Here is a 21,440-nt window from a genome sequence, read left to right as displayed (position 1 = left end):
CCGCGTCAAGTCTTACCCCGCTTTTGATGGTAGAGCGCATCTATAGCGGTTAACTACAACAGCAACAGGGAACGTTCCTGTTTGCAAGACCAGGATTGCAGAACTGCTGTACGGGCCCGTGGCACTGTGCTGGCCGGTGTCACACAGCATTCTCCCAAACAGCTCGTAGGGTTGCTTGGGATGGCGGCGCCCATCAGGGACCACACCTGACACGCTGCTGGCGCGGGGCTTCCCTGTTGTGAAGCTTTAATGGGGAGGGCATGGATTATCCCATGGCAGTTGCTTTAAGCACCTAGAAATGTCTGTGGGCATTTTTAACTTAACTTCTGTGGGAGGAAAAAAGGAAAGGCATAAACTACTGAAAACTGTTATTACTGAAATTAAAATATTTGGACATCTGGATTGCTTAGTTTTAAAAGTTTGCGTATGTTATACTTCATCTTTGTTTTCTGGGTTTTTTTCCTTGGCAAAGATCACCCCAAGCTAGAGGGCATTTAGTATGCACTGGCCATTGCTCTGCCTCTTTCCCTGCCTAGCAGTTTCTTGATTTTTACCAGTAAAATGCTGATTTGGAAACAGGAGGAAATTGGAAGTCTGATTCAGAAGAGCTTTTTTCTTTATTCACAGACAGTTTTTACGACAATGTAGCATGTTTTCTATCATCTCTCTTTAAGCTATACCAAATGAGAAGGGCTGTGTCGAACAGAAAGGTCCCTTCTCTCACCCAGTAATCATTTCCATACATGCTTTTGAGAAAGCATTTGAGAAACATGGCCTCGTACCGTGATCCTTTCTTTAGGATTTTATTCAGGTAATTTGCAAGTTAGGTACCTCCTAACTTGGGTTGCACTGTGTCTACAGGTGTAAAAAGTTACCTATAAATTTGAGTAATCCCTTTTAAGCTTGTCTGTCAGCGTTAAACTCCTGCTTATGTACATCCAGCTAATATTCTTGACTGCTGCTAAGGTAAACTTACAGACTCCGTGTAGGGCTTTTAGAGCTGTTCAAAAAAAAGGATGAGGCAGTCCTTTTGGAGCAAAGCTTCCAACGTACCTTCTTCCCGTAATAGGGAAAAAAGTATTCTGAAGGCTGGGTGTATAGGTATCGCTCAGTATCAGCAGCAATCCTACCACCTCGACAACTGTGACTGAAAAAACATCTTTGTTTCAAAAGTTAAATCCTTTGTTTGAAGCATCTTTGAGTTTTTTAAAGTAATTCACTTCTTAGATCAGTTCTCCTAACCTGAAGTTCCACATTCCAGGGCTAGTAATGTTTTCCAGCGTTGCCGCTTCAAAGGCTTGTATTGTGCCAAGCACTAGATACGATGAACAACTGACATGAGTTGCACAGCTCCAGCTATGCAAGAAAAATTAGAACTTATTTTTCAATGGATTTTGGAGGGGGAGGGGAAGAAAGAACAACAAAAGATGCAGGTAGACAATGAAGAGCATATAGCATTCTTATGAAGAAGTATAAAATTTAGAGCTTACATAATAACCATGTCAATTTTGGAACACTTCAAACCTGGCTTTCAACCAGGCCATTTACCGTAACGGGAGGGAAAAATGATTTTGTAAGATACTACTGGGTAGTATCACTTGTTGGACAAGGAAGTTTTAACTAAGTGGTTAATGTAAAGTGTTAAGTGTAATGTTAGGTATAGCAGGTGACTATAATTTCATGGAAATACAAGCCACGATTGCATGTAATGTTTACTCTGTTTTCCTGCTGCCAGTAACTTAAAGTATAATTTGTATAACTTGTGAGAGCCCACTTACGTGGGTATACACAAGTAAGGAAAAAGGTAGACTGCTTTTTTTTAATTCTAAAGGTAAATTGATTTTTTTATTTTAACAACAAATAATCCTCCTTTCAACGGAACTGTTTCATTTTTGTGAAAATGGTTCTTCCTTCACCTAACTCTTACTAACACCACTTTATTTTGCATACTTGTTCTGTATGCAACTACTAGAGAAAATCATATGTTCATATTAATATATTTTTGTGGGGGCATTACTAAAGCAACATAAGTTTTACTTCACCAGTTGACACCTTCCACATGCAGTTCTGTTACAATATTAAAAAAATTTTATTCCATGAAAAAACATGCACTGGAGAGCTTTACTTTTACGTGACTGCTGTTAGTTTGGAATGGCCAGTAACTCTCTACTTTGTATTCCTGCCAGACTCTCCTTCCCCCACTGCTGCAAGAACGCTGACGCTGGTCGCCAAGTCTGTGCAGAATTTAGCAAATCTGGTTGAATTTGGAGCTAAGGTGAATATAATCTTACACACACCAAACAGCCTAGAACTATGTTTCCAGTACATTTCAATGTTCCTGTGTAATACATGCAAAAATCTGTTGCCGTTTTCTCATGCAAAGCCCGACAGATGACCTGTTTGTCCTCATCAGCAAAGAGGCCTCGTTACTGCAATTCCCTCCGTCCTGTTCATTCAGAGCTGAACAGGGTGTTGATCTGAACTAGAGCAGCAGCATGAAGTCTGGTCAAATTGGGAAGAGGAGCCATAATCGTTTGAGAGGAAGTGATCTAGAAACTCACGTTAATGACTTGGGTACATCCCATGAAGATTTTGAATCTGGTAGTAGGAACACCAGCAATGGTCTGTTAAAATAATTGATGAACAAATGACCGTACCAGTAGGTATTACAGAGTGGGAGGCAACCATATATTGATGCTTTGAGGACACAGATAAACTCACCAGGCATTTGTTCTGAGGACAACAGTGGAAGTATGTGGGGCATTCTTTTTTTGTTCCGTTTGCAACCGAAAAGGCAGCAGTCATACTCCAGTATTTCCTGTGTTAGAGGGGAGAAGCGGGAGAGGAAAGGCAGGCAGCCATCCCACCACAACAAAAGTGTCCATGATGGTAAAATGGGCACATTTTCTTTTGGAATATCAGTATCAAAAAAGAAAACTGAGAATTGCTAGAGCAGGAATCTGTGATGGGAAAGAATCAGGATATTCTGCCTTAAACAGATGACGGGAGCTTTTTTTTGCATTTCCTTTGATTATTTGATGTCAAAGGGGAGGCATCTTTCAGTAATATTGGCGTGCTTCTGTACAGAACCTTGAAATGCATTCCACACACAGGTTCTAGCTACATACATTAATCAACTTTCAGATTGAGACTAATCAGACCTAGATTGCCCGTTTGGTATAGATTATCCAATTCTGAAACAAATGAAGAACTGCCAACCTCTGACTCTTCCCCCTCCCTCACTTTCACCCTACATTTGCTTACTCCTTAGATTGGTGTTTTCTGTGGTAGAGCACTTCAAAGCACCCCTTCTGTTTGTACTCACTTTCATATTGCCAGGCATAATTAACGTCATAAATCAAGTCTACATATTGCACTAAAAAGTCCCAGCTTTCAATAAAGTTTCTATTATAACACCAAGAGAATGCCAGCAACAACCGGTCTGTCTCAGTTCCCAGGCCGAAACGTAGTTGAAAAATAAATCTGTTGACTTAAGCATAACGAAAGTGACCTCAGGCTGGCATTATGAAGTTATTTCTCTGACACACATAACTTGGAATGTAAGCGTTAATGAAAGTACAAGAAAGAGGGCACTTATTCCTGATCATACCTTTGAAAGTAGAGCATTTGTTCATTGCAGCTAGGTATCGAGAGACATTCATGTTAATGCAAATTCGTGTCAGTATGCATGTATAAGAGAATTTCTGAATCAGAGATTCTTAATCTTCTGAATATAAGAAAATACTGAATTGTGTAGTCTTCTGACTGGCTGCATACTAGACATCAGAAATTCTCTTAAAAATAAAATCACTCCAGATGACATACTTGTTTCGCACTGTCATTTGTCTGACTGCACTGTGTTCACTTCAGGTATGACAATTATCTTGGCATTGATTTGTTCTAATGAATACTTTTAAAAATTACTAGGAGCCATATATGGAAGGGGTAAATCCATTCATCAAGAGCAACAAACATCGGATGATCATGTTCTTGGATGAACTTGGGGTAAGTGGTTAAAAAAATCTTTAGTGGAAGTTACATAGCAACATTGTAAATGAAAATTCTTTACACTTCTTATTAACTAGCTCAAAAATGCACCAGCTCCCACACAATTTTGAATGCTTGTAACTGAGTAAATTTTTCTTACGCATGTTTAGAAACTGCAGGTTGCTGGCCTGTCATACGGAATTAAAACCATCAAATGTCATCTTAGACTTTATTTGTTTAGTCCCTCTGTAGATGTGAGAAGCTCAAATAGATTTTATAGCTATGAGGATTAGAAATTTTGGCCAAAAATACAAGTCTTTAAAAATATGTTTTAAAACAAAAATTCTTATATATAATTTGTCATATGGTTTTGACCAGAGATTGAAATTATTTTTTGCTTTAAAAAATACTAGGTTGAATTTCAGTTATGCGTCACCAAATTTGTCACTGCAAGCATTCTAGATATTGTAGTTTGAAAGTGAACTGCAGTTACTGTATTCTTTTAAACTGTTACTGTTTTGTGTATGATAGCTGTAACAGGAGTTAGGTCCTCACGTTATGTATCTGTATTTTTAAACCAAGAATTCATTTTAAAAACAAAGATGAAAAAAATGTGCCAAGCTTCCTGAATTGATCCCTTAAAAGTGACCTAGACGACACCTCAGAATATTTTGATAAGACATGAAAATGAGTGTGGCATTTGGGTAGGTTGCCATATGTCACCTTTTTCTGGTTAAATTGCAACTTCTGCATATTATGATATGTCAGTTTTCTTCAAATGACAGGTTTTGCATAAGGTCTCTGAAAGCTTGGTTTGAAAATAACTGTTGGATTAATCTACTGTTTTAATTACAACGTTATTGTTTTATGACCAGTTTAATGAGTTACTTGATAGTTACAGATTTTGCTGAATTTTTGTTGCTGCTGTTCTCTCATTTAGATTGAAAAAAAAGCACCTAATGGATGGATTCCCCCTCATTTTGGGGAAGGTTATGAGTCTCTATATGCAGTACCTTTCTGGTCAGCTCAATGGTAGTGTAGCAATACCAGATCTTTCAGTAAGAACCCTTCTAGCAGGAGAAGAAATTGCAGTATACTCATAAAACACATGCTTGTGGAGAAGAGGAAATCCATAATTCATGATAGAAGGATGGACTGGAGACGTAGCTGGGAAGACTAACATTGCAGTACTTGCTTGCGGTGTAAAACAACTGTGTTGGCAGAGCTGTAGAGCTGTAATTTATCTTCCTGTGTGCCCGGGTACTCAGCATCCTAAATCTGCTCTCATCTTTTTTTGTTGAAGAATGTTCCTGAGCTTCCAGACACTACAGAGCACTCTAGAACTGACCTCTCTCGTGATCTGGCGGCCTTGCACGAGATATGCGTGGCACACTCAGATGAACTCCGGACGCTCAGTAATGAGCGAGGTGTAATGCAGGTAAGCGACAAAGCTTAACAAACAGATCACAGGTACAGACAGTATGTCTCGAGTTACTCCTTAATACCAGGATTCTTTTGTAGTACTTCTGGCTAGCAGTATGACTGATAAACATTTTAAAATACGGGCATTTCACCAGGAGGTTATTAGCTGTAAAGGTAAATGCCTAGTGCATAGTTTTGTTTCTTCATGCAACAAAACCAAAGAGGGTTTTTTAAAGTTTCTGGAGGAAGTTTTAGTTTCTAGAGGAAGCCTAAACCCACAGAATTACTGTCTCCTGACAGGCTCTCTGGGTTGTTAGTTTTAGGATCTTGGGTTTTTTCGGTTGAGAACTAAATTTACTTTTGGTAGCTTTCTATTGATACCTCATTTCTGCTTCCTAATTTGCCAGTACATTTTTAAACAAACATGGCAAACTTTTCTAGCAAACCCCAACAGTGTGTTAGCAGTACACTTAGCCTCCCTGTTAAACCACAAAGCACCGAAAAGATCCGTGGGTGTAGAGACAAAGGTCATAACGCTGTTTTAGACTTCCCTTTTGAAGGTAATGTAATGTCTTGTTGACTAGGGAATCAGCTGTGGGTTTTTTTGTTTGTTTGTTTCAATATATTGAAACTACCTAGTAGAAGGTCTGATAGGCTAATGCTGAAAATGCTTCTCAAGCAAGAGTATTCTGTTTCCAGTAGCTAATGTCTGGTTTTACTGACTCCCTACAGCATGTTCTTAAGAAGCTTTTGGCTATTACTGAACTGCTTCAACAAAAACAAAATCAGTATTCAGTGTCTAATAACATCAGGTAGCAGCCCTCTACCTGAATTCTGCATGGATCCAGCATGCCCAACATGGCAACTCACACCAGTATCACCTTCTTCTTGCTCTTGCCAAAAATAGCACACCCTGCCACATTCCCAGCGATGTGTGAACTATGCAAAAAGAAAACAAAGATTCTGTTGGTGAATGATTGTACCAGCAGCTTTTTAAGCTATCTGTGCAGGACATTTGCACTTTTTTCCACTTGGAAACAGTTTTCACAACCTCTGAGCCTTGGTGTACAGTTCACCTTCCGCAAAGAAAATGCTGTGACTGTGTCTTGAACTTTGAAAATTATTTCCAGCACCTCTGATTGCCAAAGTTTTGCTGTCTTGTTGGAAAAGAATTATCAACTGACATGAAAAGAAATGTGTTGTTTTGACAGCCACATATAACTGGATAACATTTCTTACTGTAATTTCTGACTGGTTACAATAATTATGACTTTTGACTGTTTCAACCACTTTAACTTGTATTTACAGTTTCCAGAATTTGATGTTATGGTAGGAACAATCTTTACTGTACACTTTTTATACCATGCTGTTTCTCTTGCTGGAATCATGTTGAAAGAGAATATGCAGAATGGGTCTTGTCAGCTTTATTTTTTGATGTGCCACTGATTCAGTCTGAATAGTTCTTCCATCAAGAACTGCATATCCAGATAAATCACAATGCTTTTGTAAAATGTTTACAACAGTAAATAATTTGAATTCAGTAAATTTACTGATCGTTGTATCAGACATGCATGCATTCATTAAACCATTTTATAAAATATGTATTGGTTGGTCTTTTGTGTACTGTAAGTTTAGCATAAATATTATTTTTATAAGTGAAAATTAAGTTCTTAAAATAAATCAAGCTGCAGATCAACTCTTTATGGAAACTGGCTAACTTTGGCTGCTGTGAAAATTTTTTTACAGTGTCTGCACACATCATGTACTTCGAAATGTTCATGCAGTGTCACTTTTTTAGCATGAATCCTCACAACAGCATTACCTTGTCCATACGCCTTAATTTGTACATATCTCTCATGGGGCGAGAAAGCAGATGTTAAAACTGTTCATGTTAAAACTGTTAGATGTTAAAAAAAATTCAAGAGCAAAATATGCAGTTGATTCGGAGGGTATTTGAGCATCACCATTTGTAACTTTTCTAGGCAGTGATCTAATAAGGAATAAAAGGATGCCGAGATTCACTGACAAGACTAATGAGATAATCACATAAATAATTGTGTAATATGAACACGGGTGTTACACCATTAGAACAACTCTATCTCCTGTCTACTAAAACTGCTTTTTCCATTCACTGTCACACTAAATTGTATAGACGTTACCTTTGGGTCTTTCCTGTAACATCAGTGCATGTCTTCTAGGTTTGCTGTTGGCTCTTGCTGTGCTGCCCTGGTCACTCCAGTTGGGGCAGCTTTCTTGAAGGTGGGTGCCCAGTGCTGTAGCTGAGAGCTCCCAAGTGTCGCAAGTACTACACTTAGTAGACAGAGGTCATGCTCTTAATACAGCCTAGTGAAGACATACCCGTTTGCAAGACCTTGGTACTACTGAATTCTTTTGTAGATCGCCCCATAAAACCACCGCTTGACCTATCGCTGTCAAACCTGTATTAAACTGCATCTCAGAGGGAAAGGTAATGAACAACCTTTTTTCCTGCCCTACTTTGTTCTCTCTCTGTATACCGTTATGTCACACGAGTCACAGTCCCAGTTTGTAACATTTTTTTGTGTGATGAACTACTGCTCAATGCTCTGCTTACCGCTTCCAGCCAGTTCAGAACCTAAGTATGCAACTTAAACTGTGTTAAGTCACACTTCCTTCACTTTATTATAAAGGTATTGTGTAAATGGTGTCAGGCTCTCTGGAGGGAAATTGTGATAGCTGCTTTTCTTCCCTGACGAGTCAGCTGATGACCCTGGTATAGAAGTATTTGTCAAAAACAGAGTGGATAAAGTGGGTTATTGTGTAGATTTAGTTGGCTGGGTGTAGGTAGTATAACATGGTAAAAATACAAACTTTGGAAAACAGATTTGGCTGGCTATTTACCTATTACATACAAAATGCAGTGGTGAGAATGAAACTAGGAAACTCCCAAAGCTGCATTTAGGTGTGTGTATTGTAGAACTCTTTATGTTCTAAAACAGTGTATGAAAAGGAAATAGACTTTACTCTAGATTTGGAAGATAGCTAACTACTTAGGAAGATTTTTAAAATATTCTTCTCAGTTGCCCCCTGGTAAGTTAGTCACAGCAACCTAATCTGAGATCACAGCTGCAGAGTAAGTCACAAAGGTGTGATTATTGCTTTCCATATTGTAAAATATGTTGCTGCAGCCTCCTAGTACATTTGAGAAGAGCTTCCCAAACATACCAGGTGTTGTGGGCATGGCTGTATTCTTTTAGCTGCTTCGGTGACAAGCTTGGGAAGAAGGGAGCACATCCTGCTCTAAAACATGTACGGGTCTGTTACCAGATCTGCCTCCTGCTTGCATTCATTCAGTTCACTAAATGCCCAGCCTGACATTAGCTACTGCCATGCTGCAATCCTACGCTTAAGTCACACCTCAAACCGCTCCTGAACCAGTGCTCTTCCCTAAGTGACAGAGCTCGTAAAGCAATGTTCTTACTAATGTTTGACCTTGAACGGATGAGAGTTTAATGGAACTACCATTTATTATTTTAGCAAAGTCAAATGCTTTATTGCAAAGATATTAAAAACTGACAGAATAAATACCTCATGATACAGTAAGGAAGCTGTGGCAGACAGGTTCACACTTGACACCAGAGAGTAGATTCTGCAGTGGCAGGACTCCATCTTCCTTCAAGGTTACACTGAGTCCACAAGATCATCATCAGTCCACTCTTCCTAATGGAAGGGAAAAAAGCAACGCCTTGAGCCATGCATGCATTTGGTATGTTTTACAGTAAGGTGGGCCAGGCAATACCTGACTGCAGGTACACGGTACTACTGCACATGCTGTCACATAACTTCTACTACATATGCCACTTAAAGAGAATTTAAGTGACACAGGTAACTTTTCACATCTCTGAACTGTGTCTGCTATCAGTAACAGGCTTGTAGCAAGTTTAAACTGATTTTAAACGTAGTGCTTGTCCACATTACCAGACAGATGAGCATTTCTGCCAGGACGCTTGACCATGCTTATCTTGCACACTCCCAATTCTACTTCTGACAACCAGGCAGCAACTGTCACTCCTGTGTAACTTACAAGGCTAGCTCAAACTGGAGATCAGAATCCATGCGAGGCCTACACAGAAGTTACCTGATGAAATGCATGTTCATTGAGTTCCCCTTCAGATTCTTATGACATGCCTGACCTAAGGTCATGGCTGAACAACATGGCATGTCCTTTTCTTAGACTCCCCATTATCTGGATTTCTGCTCAGACTTGCTCCCACTGCTAAATGTGAGCACAGTTAAAGGAGTTTCTTTAAGTATGCCCTAGTCTGTTGTGAGACTCCAGTTAAGTTTTGATTCCTGGGTTCATTTAAAACATTTCTTGCGTGCCCCTCCCAAGCAATATTACTCAGTGTGCTCAGTGTCTTGTGCAGGGAATAAAACAGAAATAACTTAGTCAAGCAAATTATCAAAGGGAAGGTTTTATTTTTTATATTTATTTTAGCTAGTAGTGGCTCATCCCAGAGCACAGGGTTGAAAGCCTCCTGGAACTAAGCCCTACTTCTTGCTTCTGCAAGCATGCCACAATGCTTATCAAGAATAACACCGCCCTCCCCCACCAAACCCACACCAAAAAAAGCTATGCTCTTTCTGGCCAGGCTTTAATACCTAACAGAAGTATTCCATGAATAGAAGAAAGACTAAAAAATATTTTAACTAGTGGTGACTAAGCCCTTTAACCTTAAAGCTAGTTATCCATGCCTACTCTTAAAGTCATGGAGACACAGTCATTTTACCAGCCCCTTTTCAGCACCTGTTTGAGGTTTAGCTCATGCTTCTTCATTATGGAGAACTACGTAGCGATTTCCACAAGAGCTCATATTGCAACCTTTCACTAATATCTTGTGCTTTTTATGGCTTCATCACTTTGGCAGCTGAGACAAAGCATCCTGCATGTTTCTTCTGTCATTTCAAATTGATGAGCTCTCCATACCAGTTACGGCCTTGCTATTGATACTAACTTCAGCTGTAAACTATTAAATCAAGAAACAAAATCGTAACAACTAGATTAGAACTGATTGTGCACTTGCCTACTTTTACTTACAGTTATAAATATCCTTAATATCAGCTAACTACAGGATTAGTGAAGTCTCAAGGTTTAAGCAGTATGCACATACTAGAAGCTTTCAAAAAGGTAAGCGCACTTTCTCCTTTATGTCCTGGCCAGCTCAGATCTGCTCCTCCACGTGATAGTTACTCAGAAATGAAACTATACAGGTACAAACCCTTGGCAGTTCAGATGATCCATCAATAGTTAAAAATCCTAAGTTTCAGGAGCTGTTAACTCTGCAAGAGCTTATTGTGAAATGCTGTAGACTATGTTAATTTATCCTATCAGTTTATTCCTTTGGAAAAAGAATTGTGAATATAAATTAATAAGAAACCCAAAAATCAAAACTGCCTCAAACCATAGCGGTGTAACTAAAATAAGACCCCCTTCAAATTAAACTGGGGCAGGGAAGAAGTGAGTCTCCAGAGCTTAGTTGGAGCTGTTGTCTACGTCATTTTGTGAGAAAATGAAAAGTTATGAGGAGGCTAGTTTTACCTAGTTGCCAGTTTCAATACGCTTTTTAAGGCTGGCATTTGGAGTAAACACTACTCAAAGTTTTTACAGCATTAAATAGTTATCATAAAATATGGTTGAGGTTCCACATTTTGTTAGAACACACTTTCAATGCTGATTTTATTATAATCTTGTTCAAATAATTTTTTAGATTCTAGTTTGACATTATAGCATCAACCTACTATGATAATTCAAGGAGTCTTGCTATTGTAAATTATAAAAAACAACACATCCTGCATTTTGTGTTAAGATTTTGACAGATGACCCTCTTCAGCTGTTAGCAAGTTTTTCTAAATGCCATACTTAAGGTGTCTTAGGCTATCAGGATGTACAATGTCTTCAGTATCAAGAGAAGTCCAGTTAACAAGGGTTCTTCACAAAGCTATTCCTCCACCAGAATGTATTCTCTACGACTTCCAGTCAATGTTACAAAGGAAAGCTCTGAAAGGTGCTCAGATTAGATCCGAAGGATTACCTTAATTCTGTTTTCATTCGTTGAGTCACCCTCCTCAGTCTATCTCCACCTTGTTTATACTTGGTCTTATAACCTGAGGTACTAGCTACCCATCTGTAATTTATGCAAGCCTTGCTCGCAAATTGGCTGACGCAGAAATTTAGTCCAGCAGCTGACTTCTGCTTTGTGCAAGAAGCCAAATAAAGTAAATGAAAAGTTTCAGAAACACTGACCAGCAGAAAAACCACCACATAAAACTTCTGTGAAAAAGCCTGCTTGAGTATATTTCAGCATATACTCATTTATTTCATCCGCATTCTGAGGAGTGAGTTTCCACCTGCAGAGCTAGGACTTCTCCTCAAGTGTTTAGTTCCTGGCCTTCCAAAACCTCCATTCATCACAATATTCCAAATCTCAGTTTCACAGCTATTTCCCCTCACTGGCATCATGGAGTTCCACATGCTGGAAGTACTAAGCTTGACGATGTACGGTTTGTCAGAAGACTTTCAAAGCACAGGAAACAGCAGGAAGGATGGCCTCCGTGTTCTTCCCTCTCCTCACAAAACACTCGGGTATTTAAGAACACTCCCAAGTGCAGGCTAGTACGAACTCTGGCTCATTTTTAAAAAAAAGTTGAAAAAGTTTCTGTGTGAGCAACACGTAAAAGAATATTAACAGATGCAGAAGTTTGTCTCAGTAGCTGTGTCACTTCTGTCTTGGCAGTTAGAGTGGAAAAACAAGTACTTGTACAATAGGTTTACTGACCTCATCTATTTTAGATTTCTTTGTGACATATTCATCATCTTCATAACCTTTCCTCTTCTTCCTAAGCCCCATCCAGAAAAAAAGTGACATGTTAGGTATTTTTGTAAGTCAGATTCTCCTTATTTGGATACAAGATTAGACTATGGACATACTTGTCACTTAAAAAAAACCTACCAAAGCCTCAACTAGGGCAGAAAAGAAAAATCAGGAAGTCCTCTGCCATCCACATAAGTCTTAAGAAAACATTAACCCTTTACACAATTCCTGTTTTAATCACGTGATTTTAAAGCCCTTGATTCTCACTACATGAGACATCAAGTGGCCAGACCTTAGAAGCCACCTGGGATTCCAGTTCTGTGTTACAAAATAATCAGTATTACAGCTTGCAGTGCAAATCAGCACAAAAGAATGTATTTACACATTAGTGAAAGCACTACTTTGAGTCTTGGTTCTCAGGTTCCAGCAGACACTCACATGGTAAACATGTGAACAGACATCCTTGTGTGTACATTTACATGTTTAAATTTTCACTCACTCAGATCAGAGAAAATTGATATTTCTATAGCAATAAAAAAGGCAGAAGTTTAACACATCAAAGAGTAAGTATCTACTTACGGGTTTGTATTAAGTGAAAGCTCCAAGCTGTGACACTTCTCTAATTTCTGTTTTAGAGCAGCAACCTCTTCAGGCCTTGGCAGTTCATATTTCTTTATGAGATTTTTCATGCCTACAGTGGCAACAACACAGCTCTAAGCACATTAAATAATTTCTGCTCTACCTTGTTGTATTGGGTTTGCGTGGCAAGGTTTTGGTAGCGGCAGGACTACAGGGGTTGTTTTCTCTGAGCAGCTGCCAGAAACTTTCCCTGTGTCCAATGGAGCCAATGCCAGCCGGCTCCAAGACGGACCCGCCGCTGGCCAAGGCCGAGCCCATCAGCGATGGTGGTAGCGCCTCTGGGATAACAGATTTAACAAGGGGGGAAAAAACCTGCACAAGGGCAACTTCAGCGAGAGAGAGGAGTGAGAAGATGTGAGAGGAACAACTCCGCAGACACCAAGGTCAGGGAAGAAGGAGGGGGAGGAGGTGCTCCAGGCGCCGGAGCAGAGATTCCCCTGCAGCCCGTGGGGAAGACCATGGTGAGGCAGGCTGTCCCCCGGCAGCCCATGGAGGTCCACGGTGGAGCAGATCTCCACCTGCAGCCCGTGGGAAGCCTGTGCTGGAGCAGGCTCCTGGCAGGAGCTGTGGCCCCGTGGAGAGAGGAGCCCAGGCTGGAGCAGGTTTGCTGGCAGGGCTTGTGACCCCGCGGGGGACCCACGCTGGAGCCGTCTGCTCCTGAAGGACTGCACCCCGTGGAAGGGACCCACGCTGGAGCAGTTCGGGAAGAACTGCAGCCCGTGGGAAGGACTCACGTAGGAGAAGTTTGTGGAGGACTGTCTCCCGTGGGAGGGACCCCACGCTGGAGCAGGGGCAGAGTGTGAGGAGTCCTCCCCCTGAGGAGGAAGGAGCGGCAGAGACAGCGTGTGATGAACTGACCCAAACCCCCATTCCCCGTCCCCCTGTGCCACTGCGGGGGAGGAGGTAGAGAATTCGGGAGTGAAGTTAAGCCCTGGATGAAGGGAGGGGTGGGGGGAAGGTGTTTTAAGATTTGGGTTTATTTCTTATTATCCTACTCTAATTTTGATTGACAGTAAATTAATTTAATTTTTCCCCAAGTCAAGTCTGTTTTGCCCGTGACAGTGATTGCTGAGTGCTCTCCCTGTCCTTATCTCAACCCACAAGCCTGTCGTTATATTTTCTCTCCCCTGTCCAGCTGAGGAGGGCAGTGACAGAGCGGCTTGGGTGGGCACCTGGCATCCAGCCAGGGTCAACCCACCACACTTGTGAATTACACAAGCTTATCAGTTAGTAGTATGGCTACTGTTACTGCTTATCCCTCATAGTTAAGCTTGAGCCAACAGTTTACCCTCCCTTCCCTCATTATAACAGGAGCACAGTATACATTTTCAAGCAGGTTCTACTAGGAAAAAAAAGACCCTGCACCAAAAAAATCAGAATGGTACACAGAGAAAAAAAACAGAATCTAAGAAGTTTTGAAGTCCACACCTCCGTAAGGTTTTGAAGCATCGTACGTAGTTTTTAAACAGACTCAAAAAACACTACAAGGCAACACGCAACACACTGCAAACAGTTGAGACAGAAAGCTTACCAAGTAAAATCCTTATATTTGTCAAAGCAAGCATTAGACGTTCAAAGTATTAACTTCTCCCAAACTGCTTGCTTACAAAACTTCCCATCCCACACACCACTCAAACTTTAGAGGATCAAGGATTACATATGTTAGTCTTAACTATCATCTTACATCCAAGGATTAATTCTAAATAACATCAAGCTGCAGCAGAAGCTGAGCACAAAGAACTACACTGAAACAAGTCGTTAGTATCATTGATTCTGGATTTCCTCAAGGTAAATTACAATAATGTAGAGTTCACATTACTCTTGCTAATGTGAGTACGCTAGCCAAGGTATTTTTTGCATTCAGCATTGTACCTCAGTCTTAGAAAGGACTGGTTTCAGTCTTGTTAAGAATCAAATTAAATTTACAGCTACCCTGCAAGAAACAAGATTTTTTTCTTCTACCACCAGTTCTCTGTAAAACTAGTCATTTACAGATGCTTCAAAATTTCCTGCCAGCCATCGCATGTTTACGGTAGAGCTGCCTTTGGGCTAAAGCTACCTTCCAGAATAATGCAAGTGAAGAATAAGTGATCCCAGCGTTCCCTTTGCATCTCAGCAATGGAAACCTGAAGATTGGATTTATTAGCAGGAAGAGCATCTTAAGTTTTATAAATTCAATTTAAATTGAATTTGTAGACCCTAGTGACTTGCATGGTGCATTCACTACTAAAAGTCAGCTTAGTCAAAGGATTGCATTTTTAATGCTACCACTCTCCCATTTTAAATGCGTGCATTAGCTTAAAACATTAAATAACCGATTACTTACTGGAAATTTCATATCCCAGCCTTTTCATTTAATTAAAAAAAGATAACAAACAGTGTACTACATTCCCCATTATCTTCGCTAAACCCTGCTAGCATTCTTGATACTTTATGTCTCTGTATGTATAGATATAGCTATAGATAGATAGATACAGATTTCTCACACTAGCAAACCTAAACATCATTTGAAACATCTTTATAGCTGCAAAGCAGAAGTGAAGTATAAATCCTGGCATATCACTTAACATTAATCACTTAGCTTAGAAAAGGTACCCTCTGGTGGTAGAAGTAGTTATGTGCAGGCTTTTGCCTGAAGCTGTAATTTTTAAGACACAGTGACTGAAAAGAGACATTTCATCCTGACTTAGAAAAACCATTATCTAGTTCCCAAAATAGATTTCTCACTTTTGAGTCAGCTGCTAGCACTTAATTGACTATAGCACTTATGTTCTGAGAAGCATCAGGCTCTTAATTTCATTTGTTCATATCACAGGAAAGTCTCAGTGTTTTCTCCCTTTGCATCCACATGGTAGGTAGTTCATTCTACTGCCCATGTTTTACTTACCTTAGGTGTGCCCTGAGGCGAAGAAAACCACTTGAAGCACACCTTTCTGCTTAAAGCTTTTGTTGTTTGGAAAAAGCTGATTTTCCTCCTTTAGAGATACTGTTTATCATATTTTTCCAATGTTTACTTACATTTCATGCTATCTAGTAGCTTGGCTAAGGATGTTCTGTTCTCCTTCAGCATAAGACTTTCTGATAAATAACTGCAAAAGAGAGATGGAAGAATAAGTTCTTAAAATAAAGTGTCATAATTATTTGTGGCAGCTACCATTAGTTAATAAAACGTGTATTATTTATTATTTACATCTGCTAGAGCTTTATGATTAGACTTAGTAAGAACACTTGGGTTACGTAAGTGCTATAAAGTGATAAAAAAGGAAATCTGTCACTTGCAACATTCTTCTTCTGTAAGAATGTGACAAAACTATTCCCCAGCCACGTAAAGAACCAAAGTTCCAACACTGCAGAATTAAACATTTGAAGTAAGCCTCACTGAGTTAAGTCAACTTACGTTTAAGATTCTAAGAAGTCTCATACTAACATCACACTGTTGCACAGTATGACTGCTGGAAAAGCAAATACTACAGAACAGTATTATTCAGACAGACCAACAGACAGCAAAGTTTGCAAGATGGAACCGCTTCTTTTGGCACCTGAAAGCAAATCCTAAATGCTGTCTTTTAAGAGTCTGTGGGTCCCTTCCCTCGGAGATTCAAACTTCCTTTGAGTAAGAACATTAATACATACACACACCACCTGGGTAAAACCCCAACACACATGAGCAACAGTCCTCACCAAGATCCACAACCACCAAGTAGTTTTATCCCTTCCTGGGAAGTGCACTTATGGATAAATTACAAAAATCCAAAGACTCCAAAGTATATCAATCTGTTCAGTCTGTGTTAACTTCAAACTTACTTCATAGACATACACAGCTGTACCAGTTGCAGCTCCCAGACTGAGGTACCAGCCACCATGAAGATGGTAATTACTATAAACTGATAGCTGCTCTGTTAGCATCGCTGCTCTTGTAGAGCTCGAATTTAACAGTATTATTTAACCTTATGCTGATACCAGAACTGAAGATTAATTTGCAGCCACCTATTAGCCAGAGCACAGTGGCACCTGTTTTTTCCTGAAGCTCTACCTTTTTCAAGACTGACCTATACACTGACATCATGGGAGCAACAGGTTTTCAAACCTTCCATGTTCCATCCCACCTCCGCAGGCACACCTACTCATAGGTCCACAAGACCCGAGCTGCAGCATTAGCTTCTCTCATGTCCAGCAGCTCAAACTCACATAAAACAATAAATGACAAGGCTGTAGCAACTGTATGGAGCAGACAGGTGACAAAGACCTGAGTTCTTCATGAATACGCAACGATAAAGTTCACATACCTTGATTCACACGCTATCTACAAGTTATTCTAGTTCTTTTTGTAAGCACGCTTTTCTGAATTTTGGAACAAATAGTACAGAATATAAATTCAGGGGTGAGATCAACAAGTTTCAAGTTACAGTAAGCAGCTGAATGTTTTTACACTATTCTGAGAGGACAGTGAACCCTATAGAGGATACTCCCACACTGTCTCATTCTGTTAGAACAAGAGAGATTTGAGATTCATTTAGAGCAGGTGGAAGGAAAGCTTCTTTAAAAAGAACTGTTTGCATTTAGCATCAGGCCTTGTGCCTGCAGGCGTTACACTCTAGATGCAAAATGCTCACAAGGAGCGTCACGTGATTAAAACACTCCAGATACAGCTACTTACAGCAACTACCTCAGTTGTTTTTCTGAAGAAAAGAGTATGTTTTGTCCTTAAAAAGGACCAAACCAAACAAACCATGCATTTCAGCAATGAGATCAAAGTGTTTGATAATGCCTTTGCAAACACCAGTGGCTAGACCACAGAAAGGAAAGAAGGGACCCATTTAAAATAGCACCTTATCATTAGTCCTTTTCCATGGAAATTGTACAGTTGTACCAGCCACATACAGCACTTAGTTTCCGTACACCTAGTAGCTGTCAGTTCACTGTAATTTCATTTGACTCTGTAACATTTAGATACCTTAAAAATCTTACTTTTTTTTTTCTCTTTAAGTGATTCTTTAGGTGTTTCATAGTCTCAGTTTCTACTGTATTTCCGCTTTCTTCACTCTAATCTTCAAGATGAGTCTGAAAATTCTATGCTGTTCTAATTAGGGCAAAGTCATCAGTCTGAAATTTTTTTTTCCTTCTTCCAAAGGAATATAAAAACCAGACACCAACTAATTGCATTTGTCACCTACGTTTTGAAAATGGGAAAAAAAAAAAATTAACCGTACCACTTCAGTTTTGAAACATACTTAAGGAACATACCAGAAATACACACTTCTACTAGTTATGTCTAGAACAAAACAGCTTTAGCCAAGAAGCAAATAAACTGTTTAAATCATACCTATAATGAAAAAGAAAAGACTACCTTTCCATATTAATTCCTGCTCTTGACCCACTAGATAATATGGCAGTGAGAGCTATCTGTGAGGGAGTAAAGAGCAGATAGGCATCTGTCAGAGCCACTCGATTGAGGAAGTCATCAGCTGTTTTCCTCAAAACTTCAGGATTCTCCAGCATTGGATAGCGAGTCTAAAAAGTAAGTATTTAGGAAAGTAAGTAGCTGTTCCTCGTCTTCTGGTTCGTCAGCTCAGAATACACAATTCAATAATATTTTGTAAAGCAAAGTAGCAGGCCATCTTCTTATTCCAAAAATAATCTAAAGTGCTTAAAGATCACAACTAAACCAACTTCCGTTTAGATACTTACTTATCACTTTAGAAACTAGATGTTTTAAGAACAGAGGCACAAAAGAAAATAAAATTTTCTAACACAAGCCACAACAGATTTGTATTACATTAGTATACGGAGTATGTAGCATATAAAACAATATTACCTTCAAATCGATTAGGAATCCCTCAAATGGCCTGTATGGATTGTGGACGATAAGATGGAAGTTCAGTTGCTGAATAAGCAATAGTTCATATTCCAGTATTTGTTCAAGAGCTTTTTCCTGTCCAAGAGGGCTTTCTCGAAGGTTACCAACAAATTGTGCACTGGACACGTTAAATTCATCTACTTTACAGGCCAAAAATGCGCATGTTAGCCTTGAGGAGGGGAAAAAAGCAAACAATTGACATATGCAGCATCCATCTTTTTATCAACAGTTCTGTTCAGAAAATCTTTATCTTCAAAACATCATGTTCTGAACACAGCAAACTTTTCCACACGGAAACTGAAAGTGACCATACTTTGTCTTTACTCATATTTAAGCTCTCAGATTTCCTTTCTCATTTCTTCAGCTCTTTACAGATACAAAGATTATACCTCCAATATTCTGCTTGATAGAATAACTCAAGATGTGTTGATAACTCACATTATTATCCGAGGATGATACTCCATCACCGAGTTATTGAGGTAAAAGCGTTTGAAATACATGCAAGCTGTTCCCTAAATTAAAAAAAAGGGAGGAAACAGTAAGTATAGAAGCAAAAATGGATTAAGAAAAAAAGAAAAATAAAAAAATAAATAAAATTACAAAACAGAACAGGCAAGTTTGAATATATACTATAGACATACAGTATACACTAAGGCACTAAGATGCACACAATGCCATGCCATTAAACATTTCAAAGTCTAATAAATTTATGCCTGTAAGAGCCTTACAAAATGGCAGCTTGGTTACCTTTTCCTCCATTTTTAGACCTACTTAGGAAGACAATGCTCAAAAAGTCTACAATATCTTCATGAGTAAAATCCGACATTTAAATGAAATTTAAAGACCAAAGACTGAAAAAATTATCCTGAAACTTGTGAGTAATCCGAGCCAAGACATGTGACTTTTTAGATCACTTTCTAGTAAATTTCCCAACATGTTTAACATTTACGCTTCTCTGTGTGTCCACAAGTACTGCAGTCAATGCCAAATTTCCAAGCTGATCTAAATGCCATTGGCATGAAAGCAGATGTTTTCCAAAACCATTACTTGGTGAGTCTGATCCAGCACACATACTCTACAGGGGCCACTTCTGAAATACAAGATCTGGCTCCACAGAGCATGTAATGGCAGCCTACTGCTACGTTTCAAACGCATCTTCAGACAAGACACTCTTCATCTTCGTTATTCACCACACCTGCCAGAAAAAGGGAGGACTGATAGGGGACAATATACATCTTAATGGCTAGGTGACAAAAGAAGCACAATTTCATTCCCTGCTTCACCTGTAAGTCCCCACTCTCTCTGTTCTGAAATGCGCTCTTGTGCATTCAAGATAAGTCAGTTCAAAGATATTTTTCTTTTCCTTTGTAGGTTAGGTTACTGCCAGTACAGATACTTGAACTAGCTTGCTTTGTGGTCAGACAAGCACCAATGCTTGAGAAACAACTGGACGACAGCACAACTTTGGGACTGCCTGCTTTAGCTACAGTGAGATCACTTTATGCTATCATCAGTCCATATATCGCTAGGTTTGTTTCTACTCTTTGCTCAAGGAAGAGGAAATAAAACAGTTAAAAGTCATCCATGCAAGCATAACAGCCACAACAAACAGATGAAGTTGACAAATAGCTCCCTGGTTTTGAAACGGCTGCACTGCCCAGAAAACAGAAAGAGATAAAAAGCGCTCTGAAATACAGACTGCAGCACTGGCAAACAAAAAACTTGAAAGCTATCCGTGCTCTCAAGAACAAGCCAAGCAAGCGAAGGAACAAGAGACATGGAGGGGGCAAAGCCTGCAGCTCCGTTAGCCATCGCACCACAGACCGTAAGCAGACCACAGTCACACCGGACAGGCACTGCTGCTTACCACCACGGATCTCGGCATGGCAGGCTTGAAGACGGCGCAGAAGTCCAGCAACCGCTTTTCGTAGTACTTGCATATCGCCAGCTCCTCGTGGGGCTCCAGAAGGATAGCGTCGGTCGGCTGGACCTTGAGGGGAGCAAAGCTGAGCCTCACTCACCGGCTGCGCTGTCGGCCCCCCCCCCCCAGCTCCTTCCCTCAGCGGCGCAGGGAGCGCCGGCCGGGAGGAGGCCGCAACGATCACGGTACCCCTCCCCGCCGCCCCCCTCCTCACGGGACACCCCCCCCCCCGCCCCGCCCCGCACCTTCCCGCTCGCCACCGCTTTGCCGCGAAACTTGCGGTTGGCGTCGGCCCGGCACCGCGCCAGCTCCTCCTCGCCGCGGAAGGTCCAGTGCCGGCACTGCGTGCTGCTGTGGTACATGATGGCGATGGCGGCGGCGGCGGCGGCAGCGGCGGCAACGACACCCGCTTCCCACAGTCCGCGCTTTGCGGCAGCTCGCTTTACGGTGGGCGCGGGGCGTGCCGGGAGTTTGCAGTTTGGCGGGAAGGGGGGGGGCGAGGAGCTGCCTCAGGGCTTGGGGCGGGGGGGGACGTCCACGGTACGGTGCTGGCAGCCATGGGCTGCGGGAGCTCGGAGGGCTGGAGACAGCTCTGGTGGTGGCGGCTGAAGGTAACGAGCGCTGCGGGAGGGGGCGGGAAAGGCCCTGGCCGCCACTGGGGGCAGGGAACGGCTGGAATAGGCCGGAGTGAGGTACTTCTCCTTGGAGCTGGGGCACTGCTCTTAGCTGCAAAACACCGCGCAAAGCCACCGTTAATCTGTCG

At 40.8% G+C, this 21,440-nt stretch overlaps 2 protein-coding genes across 6 annotated transcripts in view; one reads left to right on the top strand and one right to left on the bottom strand.

The window, feature by feature from the left end:
- The window catches only part of RASA1 (RAS p21 protein activator 1), a 66,712-nt gene extending 59,717 nt beyond the window's left edge, over positions 1-6,995 (top strand). For both annotated transcript variants that reach the window (XM_050913182.1, XM_050913181.1), the window contains 4 exons: positions 2,187-2,275; positions 3,928-4,005; positions 5,291-5,425; positions 6,142-6,995. In XM_050913182.1, the coding sequence (XP_050769139.1) occupies positions 2,187-2,275; positions 3,928-4,005; positions 5,291-5,425; positions 6,142-6,225 (386 nt within the window). In that variant the 3' untranslated portion in view covers positions 6,226-6,995. The remainder of the gene's footprint in view (positions 1-2,186; positions 2,276-3,927; positions 4,006-5,290; positions 5,426-6,141) is intronic.
- Positions 6,996-8,897: 1,902 nt separating this feature from the next.
- CCNH (cyclin H) lies at positions 8,898-21,039 on the bottom strand. Of its 4 annotated transcripts, XR_007767800.1 has the most exons (10): positions 20,923-21,039; positions 20,624-20,746; positions 19,195-19,268; positions 18,715-18,925; positions 18,247-18,410; positions 15,918-15,988; positions 12,840-12,951; positions 12,225-12,285; positions 10,196-10,415; positions 9,080-9,108 (listed from the first exon to the last, which is right to left on the bottom strand). XR_007767800.1 is itself a non-coding variant. In XM_050913122.1 (9 exons), the coding sequence occupies exons 1-9, from the start codon at positions 21,037-21,039 to the stop codon at positions 9,095-9,097; spliced, it is 972 nt and encodes a 323-aa protein (XP_050769079.1). In that variant the 3' UTR covers positions 8,898-9,094. The 4 variants fall into 4 exon arrangements, 3 of the variants coding, with proteins under 3 accessions (XP_050769079.1, XP_050769078.1, XP_050769077.1); XM_050913122.1 differs by lacking the exon at positions 10,196-10,415 and having other exon boundaries at positions 8,898-9,133; XM_050913121.1 differs by lacking the exon at positions 10,196-10,415 and having other exon boundaries at positions 8,898-9,108.
- Between the last annotated feature and the right edge of the window lie 401 nt (positions 21,040-21,440).

Source organism: Gymnogyps californianus, chromosome Z, assembly GCF_018139145.2.
Source record: "Gymnogyps californianus isolate 813 chromosome Z, ASM1813914v2, whole genome shotgun sequence".
NCBI lineage: Eukaryota > Metazoa > Chordata > Aves > Accipitriformes > Cathartidae > Gymnogyps > Gymnogyps californianus.
This window is presented reverse-complemented; position numbering and strand designations above follow the sequence as displayed.

What these genes read in the sequence shown, in the direction of transcription:
- CCNH (XM_050913120.1), bottom strand. Translation starts at nt 21,039, where the DNA reads ATGTACCACAGCAGCACGCAGTGCCGGCACTGGACCTTCCGCGGCGAG. An exon ending in GCAGGAATTAATATGGAAAG is followed by an intron (nt 15,989 to 18,246) that starts GTAGTCTTTTCT and finishes TCTCTTTTGCAG; the next exon opens with TTATTTATCAGAAAGTCTTA. An exon ending in GCTACTAGATAGCATGAAAT is followed by an intron (nt 12,952 to 15,917) that starts GTAAGTAAACAT and finishes TTGCCACTGTAG; the next exon opens with GCATGAAAAATCTCATAAAG.